This window comes from Dama dama, chromosome 20, assembly GCF_033118175.1.
Source record: "Dama dama isolate Ldn47 chromosome 20, ASM3311817v1, whole genome shotgun sequence".
NCBI classification, from domain to species: Eukaryota; Metazoa; Chordata; class Mammalia; order Artiodactyla; family Cervidae; genus Dama; species Dama dama.
In genome coordinates, this window is record NC_083700.1 from 106,042,619 (window position 1) to 106,054,171 (window position 11,553).

At 44.5% G+C, this 11,553-nt stretch overlaps 1 protein-coding gene across 1 annotated transcript in view; it reads left to right on the forward strand.

Moving 5' to 3' along the window:
• OSCP1 (organic solute carrier partner 1) overlaps positions 1-11,553 on the forward strand; it is a 31,861-nt gene that overhangs the window by 2,329 nt on the left and 17,979 nt on the right. Inside the window, exon 2 of the mRNA XM_061122368.1 lies at positions 7,586-7,740. Coding sequence (XP_060978351.1) covers positions 7,586-7,740 — 155 coding nt within the window. The remainder of the gene's footprint in view (positions 1-7,585; positions 7,741-11,553) is intronic.

The following is an 11,553-nucleotide window of genomic DNA, read 5'->3' on the forward strand; positions in this document are numbered from 1 at the left end:
AACTGATTCTAAACCTGGGGGATAGGTCTTCCTAATGCAATAGCAACAAACATCTATTAAGTACTTAACCACGTACCATGGACTTCTCTGAACACCTTAATCCCCACAACTATCCTATCATGTAGGTAGTACTACTATCCCTGTTTTACAGATGGGGGAAGTGAGGTTCATTTGCCCAGGTTTACATAACTGGTAAGAAGGAAGAGTAATGTGTTTGAACCCAGGTCATCAGGCTCCAGAGCTCATACTCTTCATCCACAACCTTCACGGCTGCCCTGTACTTCCATACTCGAGGGGACTACATCAGAATCTTTGTGGAGGGAATGGGGTGGGGAGGGAGTTGGAAGGTTGGGAGGGAGAGTGAGAGGCTTGAAAAAAAAATTCAGGATACCCACTGGTCTCATCAAAGAAATGACAGAAAGTAGTTGGTTGATGAGGACATGCAGAAAATGGAACGAGAAAACAGGGCAGAGGGTATGAGATTCAAAACAGTCAACTAATCCTCACTGAAGCTCTGGGTGGAAACCATGTTTCTTCTAGAAGTTTCCACTGTCTTACACGACTAATTGGTCTCCTGGAGGCCATCCCTTAAGTCCAGGGCCGATCTTGCAGTTTCTCCCCAGAAGGCAGCTCACTCTAGCTTAGCCTTCAACAGAAAGGAAGTGCTGTCTCTGTGGGGCAACTTCTGACTGTTGCATACTGAATGAGGTCCCACGTTTAAGCAATTGCCAGAATAATAAAAGTTGCCTTCGCCTCACTCCTGGAAGATACCCTGGATAAGGGAAAGGCTACCCACTCCAGTATTCTGCCCTGGAGAATTCCATCAACTGTATAGTCCATGGCGTTGCAAAGAGTCGGACACGACTGAGCAACTTTCACTCACTCACCCTCTTAGAGATACTCACAAGCAAGGCCCTCTTACCATTTGTTTGCCTTCCTCATTTGACAGAAGGGGAAACTAAGGCATGGGGCCATTAAGTGATTTTCCCAAGATATGCAGATCACAGAGTAGTACTGAGCAACCAAATGCTGTGAGATACTATATTTATTTTTATAGTTCCAATTTAACAGGAGGCTCTGAATAAGCCTTGAGCCTACCTCCCACTCAAAATATAAGTAAAGTGGAATTGTCACAAACAAGTCATCCTTTAACTTCCAGGGATCCTCAGAAGGAAGAGGGCCAGGAGCACACAGCTCGACAGCAACCTCTGCTGGAGCCAAACACTGCCTGCAAGAGTGCCTGGTAGCCCTGGGCATGTGTTCCCAGTTCTTTTTTTTTTGGTCAGCAGCAGGTAATCACTCTCCCTTAGGGTAGGTGAGCCCCTGGCAGCCCCTCTGTTGCCAAACATACCTTCAAGAGGGTTGCAGCTCTATCTCTCTGAATTCCCACGAGCCTATCAGGCAAGACCGCCTGTAAAATAAATGCCATGAAATGACAGATGTGGACATTATGCCAAAGCAGCCAACATCTGCTTAAAGAAGGCTAGTGTCTTGGTGCTGCTTCCCCGGTGTTTTCTCTCCGGAACCCTGTAACTCTGTGGGAGAAAGATGGTGAATTTCCCCAGAGGAGTCTGACCCTGCAGTAGGAACCCTTTGCAGCTAGGCAGGACATGGCACTCGTTGTGCTTTCAGGAGGGTCTCTTAGGAGCTGTCGGCATTGCATACTGAAGGCACATATATGCTAATTCGGAGAAGGCAATGGCACCCCACTCCAGTACTCTTGCCCGGAGAATCCCAGGGATGGGGGAGCCTGGTGGGCTGCCGTCTATGGGGTCGCACAGAGTCGGACATGACTGAAGCGACTTAGCAGCAGCAGCAGCATATACTAATTATATTATACTATGCACGTTATAACCTCAGGAGTCACGTCTCAAACAATTTAGTGCAAATGTTCCCCAAATACACCAAACTACAAAATGTTTTTAAACATTTTAAACATAAATGTAGATCTCTGTTTATCTGTGGGTGGTTTTAGATTGAAATCTCTCCCAAAAAAATCAAGGAAAGAAAAAAATTCATCACGAGCCTTTATGGGTGGTGCCCCAAATTCTGAAGTAGAGAAAGCAGAACTAGGAGAGAAGTCAGAAAAGTGTTTGATATGTCTATTTTATCCCCACAACAACCCTACCGGGTGGGTGCAATTATGATCCCCATTTCACAGATGAAGAAACTGAGGTTACACAAGCTCCTTGAAAATACAGCTAGTAAACAGGAGCGCCAGGTCTCAGCCCATTAAAGGGTCATGATTCTCACAGATTTCTCTAGCCAAGTACATTTTTCCTTATTTGGTCTCTTCTTGGCATTTCCCTGTCTACCTTTGTCCTCAGGAGCTTTCTGTACAGTGGTCCCATCATTATTTCCCTCTTTTTACACGGAAGTCACACCTCTCTGTATAAAAGGTAAATCAGAAACAAATAGTTTTTTTTCTGTTGATTTATCTTTCTAGTTTTTGTTTTTTGTTTTTTTTTTAATTTGAGTAATTCTGTGTTCTAGAAAGAGAACTCTTACATTAATAAGAGAATCAGGTTGTAAAGAAAGAAAATTCTTTTTGTACCTGTTCTCAGGATTATTCTTCCTTGCGGAAGTTAGTTTTTTTAAAAGCCTTATTTTGAATGATGTCTACTTTCAGAGCGTTAGAGAGGATGGCTTCTTGAACCTTGCAAGGTAAACCCCAGGGTATCTCATCCTCCCGAGCTTCCTCTCCTCCTGGGCCACGCTCTTCTATAAGATACAGCCTCCCTAGGGCTTTTTTGGAACTTGTTATTTATCCATCAGCCTTTTAAAAGCTTCAAATGGAAGGCAGAGTATTTGCATTAAAACATTAATGCAAACATGAAAAATAAAGTTTCATAAGCCAGATCATTGGAATTGGTATTTTTAAAGCCTCGTTGAAAATAACGTTCTTGCTTCATGAACTGGTGTTTTCTTTTTATATGCTTCATGTAGATGAATGGACAGAGGTGGACAGAAAACGAGGTATGCTATCTTGGGGCTGCATGTATTCAGTCTGCATCCACAGGTTCACCCAGTCCTTCCTCAGTGGGGCTTAGAGTGGGACCACTCTAGACATTTCCAAGTAAAAGAATAGGCATGAGTTTCTCTTTAGCTGAGACATTGGTTATACAGTTGAATCTTTTAAATACAGCGTGAAAGATGAAAACCAAGCAAACATTAGTCAAAGGACCATATTGCACCCTAGGTATTTGTCCCTTTTCACAGTTCCAAGCTTGGCAAGGACACCTGGGACAATAGCTACATTTCCAGGTGGCCTGTCCTATTTAGTCATCCTTAAACAATTCTGTGATAGCATCATGTAGCCAAAGAGCTGTTCTCCCGAGCACACAGAGATATCTGTTGAGCAACTGAGAAACGTGGAAGCATGTGGCTGCATGGCCGTCAGGCTTGGGCACAGAAGGCATGACACACATACACTGTGGTCTTATCATGCCAGATCTTCAGTTTCCCCCTCACCTACAGCCAAGAGCACACCTGAGAAAGCTGTTGATCCCTCAGAATAAAACCTCCGCCTTTCTCACCTTTAAATGTCATCATCTGACCCTGGGTACAGGTTATGCATGTCGTCAGCCATCAGCCTCGATGTTTTAAGTCCTCTCTCCACACTAATAATGCAGAGAAGATAACATTTGTAATATTTAAGAGCACAGGCACTAGAATCAAACAGCCCTGTTCTGATTGCAGCTCCACCCCGTCCTATGTGACCTTGAAGTTTAACCTCTCGAAAACTCAGTTTTCCCCTTCAATACAGTAGGGTAATACTTCAGCAAATGCTTTGTCCAGTGCATCCCCACTAGCCTTTTGTGCTTGTTTGCTATCATTTCAGTTTCTTAAATTGGTTTATAGTCTGATTAGGTTTGCCTTGGTTTTAAGAAACTTGAGTATTCTTGAACCTCTGTTCTTTTTCTTTTCAAAGCCCTAGCAACTGGGGGTGGGGAGCAGGGTACCCTTCAAAATCGTTTGCTTATTTATTTATTTAAATGAGATAATGAATGGAAAGTTCTAAGCCCAGAACTTGCAACATAATAAGGCTTCAAAACATGGTAACCACCCAGAAATAGTAGCTTCTCTTTTTTACCCTTGGTTTCAAGTTGTGTGTCCCCATAAACAATAAAATTTACAGCAGAAGTACTAGTTTAAAACGCAGTTGCTTTCATCAAGAGAATTATTTCATCAGGCCAGGCTCGAAGAAAAGTCCAATCAAAGTGGTTGGTAAAGTTTTATAATGTTTCACAGCGGTCTTTCACCACTTCTCTTAAGCAATTTTTGGCCCACCTCTTGATGCACTGCAGAATTTCAGGTGAGAAGTATGGATTTTGAAGACTTTTTGTGTAAGTAACTGAATCACTGGAATTTATCTTATATATCCAAAAATAATAAGCAGAAACTGACTTCATAATCCAAACCCAGGATTAGAAGCCTGATACGTTAAGAACTCAGTTACTGACCCTTCCAGTGCACCCATGAAAAACCACCCCTCCACACACCTGGCGTTAGTCTCCTGATGAAATCTGGCTCCTAGCACATTTCTGCCTCATGCAATTATGCCGAGCTCATGTGAGGGCCAAAAACGAACACCAAGACTAACTTACAGATCAGGTTAAAGCTTCTCAGAGGACTTCACGGGTGGTCCAGTAGTTAAGAATCCACCTTGTAATGCAGGGGGTGTGGGTTCTGTCCCCAGTCGGGGAACTAAGATCCCACGTCCCGCAGAGCAGCTCAGCCCACATGCCACAGCTACTGAGCCCGTCAAGTACCATAGCTAGAGAGGCTGTGCACCACAATGAAAGACCCTGCATGCTGCAACTAAGATGCAGCCAAAGAAAATAAATATTATTAAAAAAAAAAAAAAACTGCTCAGGTTTAGCTTAGATATGGTGTGGGCTGCTACTATTGGGCAAGGATAACATTCACTTCCTCTCTGCCGCAGCAAGTGCCAGCTGAAGCACACTGTGAGCTGTAAGCATGTTAATTTGTGCCCCCGTGCTCCTTCCAAAAAATTAAACCAAGGTGGGTGCCCTGGGTGCCAGGACCGAACTGCAAAACTGCCATCTCCCCTAGGGGGCATTTGTGTTCACTGCTCTGCCCACGGGGACAGGGCCTGCCATACTCTCTTCCTGGCAGGAGAACTTTCTGGAAGCTCTTATGCAAGAAGCCATGGTGATACAGAGCTTATTCACTTCCCAAAGAAAAGGCTTCACTTTGCTTTTTACTTTGCCAGAGTGGCTGACCATCACCTTGGGGCTTTTTAGAACTGATTTATTTGGGTCTAAGCTATTTTCCTAGATCTTGCTAAAGGCTCAAAGACCCTAGAGACATGACTCGGCACCTCAGTGAACGGGAGCTCTTTGTAATCGTGAACATAATCAGAGCTGATGTGATTCTTTAATGTGAGTTCTTCCTCTTTGGCACTCCTCCCTGGCCTCCATAAACCTGTGGAAAATTCTTCACATTCCCTCTTTTTTTGAGGCCTTATATGTAGCTTTCCATATGTAGCTATTTCCGTACAAACTCTACATTTATATAGGCTGCAGTAAGAAAAATGTCAGAAAGCCCAATTTATTGCAGACCCTTGCTTGTTTAGATCGAAGGCCAAAGGCCATGCTTGAGGCAAACCCAGAGGAGTTCATGGATCTCCAGGCTGTCCACGGTGGGGAGAGGTTAGTGCCTGGGCTGAAACTGTCCGATATGAGGGATACCCTGTGTTGGAACGGATCTGCTTCTTCCTCACTGACGGGGTGGGGTCTAGAGTAAAATACAGAGGTCAAGTGTGAGTCCAATACTTCCGAAAGCAGTCACACGCAGTTTGTTCTTTCTTGTCAGGGTCGGGGTGGGGGATGTTTCCCTCCCCGCCTTTCTCTATAGCCCTTCCATTTAAGATTTAAATACAGCTAGCCCTCAGCTCCCCGCTTCTCCCCAAAATTGCTCTTTGAGATGCTTTAAAATGCTGGCCTGAGCCCTCAGTGTACTTCTGTCAGCTACTTACAGGTAGAAAGAATGTCTGAAATCATGACCTTGCTTCACTCTCTAAGATACAAGGGCGACCATGGGTCACCTGCCATGTCCTTTGTGTGGCAAGAGAAAGAGAGATCTGTATCTTTCAGCAATAATCATTCATGTGATTTTGTATAATTATTTTAAGTAACAAGTTTTCTTTCAAATTTTAATTACTATAAATGTATTGTCTCAGCATCCATATACAGTCACCTTTAGGCAGGAATATATCTTTAGGCAGGCTTAATTAAGAATGATCTGTGTTCAACCATACCTGTTTCTATTTCTTGTACCAAATGGTTTTTCTAGCCCTCAAATAATGTTATTTGAGTAGCACAAAATATCTGAATGAATGAGTGAATGAAGACCTAGAATTATAGATACTTTGATTTGCACACACCTTAGCTTCCCTGGTGGCTCAGCTAGTAAAGAATCTGCTTGCAATGCAGGAAACCCTAGTTCGATTCCTGGGTCAGGAAGATCCCCTGGAGAAGGAGTAGGCTACCCACTCTGATATTCTTGCCTGGAAAGAATCCCCATGGACAGAGGAGCCTCGCAGGCTACAGTCCATGGGGTTGCAAAGAGCTGGACACAACTGAAGCGACTAAACACACTAGAACCTTTTATTCTCACCAGCTGGAGATGAGAAAAATTTTCTATCCGAACAACAGTATGGGACGTATCACTGCAGTGTGATATCAGTATTATAGATCACATAGAGAAATTAAGACATCCTCAAATGGTGTTATGGAGAAGGCAATGGCAACCCACTCCAGTACTCCTGCCTGGAAAATCCCATGGACGGAGGAGCCTGGTGGACTGCAGTCCATGGGGTCTCGAAGAGTCGGACACGACTGAGCAACTTCACTTTCACTTTTCACTTTCATGCACTGGAGAAGGAAATGGCAACCCACTCCAGGGTTCTTGCCTGGAGAATCCCAGGGACAGGGGAGCCTGGTGGGCTGCCGTTTATGGGGTCATTCAGAGTCAGACACAACTGAAGCAACTTAGCAGCAGCAGCAGCAAATGGTATTAATCTGAAGCACACATCTTGTAGAAACACTAGAAAAAGTTTTAATCCCTAACCAGTGGGTAGGCCCCATGTCTATTTGTGTAAACTGTTTTGGAAAAAAAAAAAAAAGGTCAATTACCATTATAGGTCCCATTTTATAAATTTTTAAAGTAAAAATGTTATAGGCTTGCTAAACAAACAGAAAAGGCAATGCTGTTTCTCATTTTGAGGTGGATACCTAATCTACAATGTTAATAGAAATCTTTTTTAAAGAAAGAATAAATATGTTCTCTATCATCGAGTGAAATGTTGTATGTGAAAGTGGTTTGAACCACAGCACATTGCCACATGTATGTTTCCCCTAAGATGGGGTCATAAGGCACTCTGGACCCAGCTTTCCACTGGGACACACGTGGGGTTTCTCCCTAAGAAGCAGGTCTCCAAGCACACTGCATCCCCATACTACATAGGCCCCGCCCATCCATTCCATCTGTACACGGAGCATTTCCTAAATAAAGCTACCACCAGTGCTTTGCTCACCTGCATCCTCTCTTGTCTCTACAGTTATGAATGACATCATTTCAACCATGTTCAATCGAAAGTTCATGGAGGAATTGTTCAAACCCCAAGAGCTCTACTCCAAGAAGGCCCTGAGGACTGTCTACGACCGCCTGGCTCACGCCTCCATCATGAGACTGAACCAGGCCAGCATGGATAAGGTGAGCAGCTGCCTCCGTTCCCTGGGCTGCTTTTCTTATGCATTACCACAGACTGAAGTCAGAGGAGATGATGTGTGCAGTGGTGCATGGCAAAAGACAGGCACATGTTAACATGGCTTGTTCTTGAGTTTCAAGTTGGGAAGGCCCTCAGAAGTCATCCACACCAACCCCTCTGTTCAGTTCAGTTCAGTCTCTCAGCCATGTTCGACTCTTTGTGACCCCATGGACTGCAGCACACCAGGCTTCCCTGTCCATCACCAACTCCTGGAACTTGCTCAGACTCATCCATCAAGTTGGTGATGCCATCCAGCCATCTCATCCTCTGTCATCCCCTTCTCCTCCTGCCTTCAACCTTTCCCAGCATCAGGGTCTTTTCCACTAAGTCAGTTCTTCACATCAGGTGGCCAAATATTGGAGCTTCAAACCCTTCTGTAGTTTATGTCATTATATCACCCAGAGAGAGTGCTGGTCTGCATGTCCATGTTTAGATTGTGAGGGACAGGCAGGCCTGACGTGCTGCAGTCCATGGGGTCACAAAGAGTCAGACTCAACTGGGTGAACAACAATCCAGCACAAGCACCCAACCCTGCTTAATTCTGCTTCCTTCTTGGCAGATCTCGGCTCTGCAAACCAGGCATTTCTTAAAGAGCAAATTCAAAACCTCTCAGTCTCTACTTCTAATGTAAACATATCTGTTTCTTTGTGCAACAATTTTTTAGGGTACTGATTTTAAAAGGAATAATTCCAAATAAATAATGGCAGAGAACAGGTAGCTCTCCTGTTCATCGGAATTCCAGACACTTTACACAGATGCCCTGCCCTCAGGGAGAGAGAGCAGAACTCCCCACTCCTTGAATGTGGCTGCCCTTGGTGACTTCCTTCCAAGGAAGACAGTATGCAAAGAAGGGGAAGGGGAACAACTAACTTCTCAGTGGAGAATCATGGCAAGTATTACCTCAACCAGGTGGTAACATCAGCAGTAATAAGCCATGTGGCGGTATCCTGGTATGACAAGACGAGAATAACGCTTTGCCTCTGTGATCTTCCTCCCCAAAACCCACAACCCCAGGCTGATCATGAAGAAAAACAGGAGACAAATACCATTCGGAGGTCATGTTACAAAATACCTGACCTATCATTGAAATCGTCAAGGCCACCAGAAACAAGGAAAACTAGAGAAACTGTCACAGCCAAGAGGAGCCTAAGGAACCATGATGACTAAATAGAATGTGGGAAATGGAACTGAAGTTGGACATTAGAAGAAACTAATCTGAATAACAGGGCTTCCCTGATAGCTCAATTGGTAAAGAATCCACCTGCAATGCAGGAGACCCTGGTTCAATTCCTGGGTCGGGGCGGCGATCCCCTAGAGAAGGGATAGGCTACCCACTCCAGTGTTCTTGGGCTTCCCTTGTGGCTCAGCTGGTAAATCTGCCTGCAATGTGAAATAATGTTAATAAGAACCCCTTTTCAAGTCCCTTTATTATGTAAATTTTTATAAATCGTGAGGCCTGACCGTGGGTGACAGGTGTGCAAAAAGCAGCACCGTCTCATTGCTGGCACCTGGGAAGCTCAGAGAGACAGACTGCCTTTAACTGCGCCCTCTTGCCTCCTGTGAGGTACCTTTAGAAAGTTGCTTTAGCTCCCTGAGCGTCTGTTTTCTCATCTATAAAATGGGGATAATAACAGCTACTTCATTAGTTAGAGGGAGGATTAAGTGAGAAACATAACATATAATGACACAGGAAAGCTCAGCACATAGATGTTCTGTAAATGTTCAGTATCTTCTCCTCTCTGTTCCTCTCCCCCTGCCTTTAAGAAAGTTTAAGTTTCCTTCACTCTGTATAAGGTCAAAGGATGCAGAATTTAGAAAAGAAGCTGGGTTTGAGTCCTAGTTCTGCCAATGGCTGTGAGAGTCAATTCACTGAATAACTCTGAACTTTCATTTCTTCATTTTATACCTGTTTTTATCCTTTATTCCTGGCATGGTGTCCTGTACAGAACAGATACTTAATGTTTGATGATGATGGCTGAGAGTCTGAAATCTACGTCTCTAGTATTAGACAAGCCTGCACACACACACACACACACACACACACACCCAAGATAGCTCCTGCTGTATGCCACTTTCTTTTTTTTTAATTTTATTATTGGATATAATTGCTTTATAATGCTGTGTTAGTTTCTTCTGTACAACAAAGTGAATCAGCATATGTTTACGTACATCTCCTCCCTTTTGAGCCTCTCTCCCACCCCACCGCCCCGCCACCCCACCCCTCTATGTAGGCAGGCACTTTCTCAGTGAAATGTTTAGCTGCATGTTGGAGAAAGGAGATCATGTAGAGGGTTCTAGCAAATGCTTCAGGATCCGACTATCTTTAGTTTCAAGTCTCACCCTGCTGCTTTTTACCAGCCATGTGAAATTAGGCACCTTTCTTCATTTTTAAACTTGGAATAATACCTACCGCGGTATTCTTGCCTGGAGAATCCCATGGACAGAGGAGCCTAGCGGGTTATGGTCTATAGGTCACAAAGAGTCAGACACGACTAAAGTGACTTCGCACGTACATACACATGCATACATGGGGTCGCAAAGAGTCAGACACGGCTGAGCGACTGAATTGAACTGAACACACACATAGAGTCCTTGTGAAATTAAACAGGATTAGTTGAGGTCATGCACATCCGTGTGCTCCGCAAAGCACTCAGGTGATTTAACTTTCAGTCCTGCCTCAGACATGTCCATACCTTCTCTCCCAAACTTGCCTCCATCAGTAGCATCTTGTAGCATCATGCATCTCCCAGGCACCATGTTGAAAATACTGTGGTCATTTTGGACAGCCCTCATCTTTGTCCCCCAAATCCAATCAGGCAGTCACCATGTACTAACAAACAGCTTTTCTCCTGAGTGTCAGTCTTTCCTTTTCCCTGCCTCATCCTTCCCCACCATCTTTCTTCCAGACCTTCCATCTGGGTTTCTCCCACAAAATTTCTTTCTTTCTTACAGTCATGTTATTGCCACCCTCCTAGGAGCCAGGCACCAGCTATCTGCCCTCACTCCAGCCTCTCCCTTCTCGCACATCTCATCATGGCCAGACTCACTAATCTTGTTTATTTACCACTTTTATCACATCAGCGCAGAAAATTTCAGTAGTCCCCTAATTCCTACCACATCTAGTCTAAATTATTTTGTCCGTCTTTCAAAAACATTTAATATTCTAACCTTGCCATAATTATCAAGTTTTATTTCCCACCACCCCCAACACAGACCAGCCCCTCAAGTCAGGCTGTTCTACTCTTTCTGCCAGGAAAACAGCAAACCCACGGCTCACCTCCGGACCCTCAAGCATGCGTTTTCCCTCCCTTACCCAGTTGGAACCCTGCCTTAAGTCTGTATCAGGCCCAGTCCTTCCACAAAGCCCATCGTGACCACGTTGGTCCCCACCAGTGTCTCACCTCTGATCTTCATGAATGGCCATACCATTCGTGGAGCTTGCTGATGTCCCATTAAGTTCCATTATTCATCTCATACAGTCGTGGAACCTTAGTCTTGCCACTTTCACGTGTGTTTTCCCATTTACATCTCTCAGCAGTTCTGCAACGTTGAGGAACTAGGGAATACTTTTTACACATGAGAAAACTCAGGCTCAGAGAGGCAAAGAGACTTGGCCAGGGTTATCCAACAAATCTGGGCTTCCCAGGTGGCTCAGTCGGTAAAGAGTCTGCAACCGAGGAGACACAGGTTCGATCCTTGGGTCAGGAAGATCCCCTGGAGTAGGAAGGGGCAACCCACTCCAGTATTCTTGCCTGGAA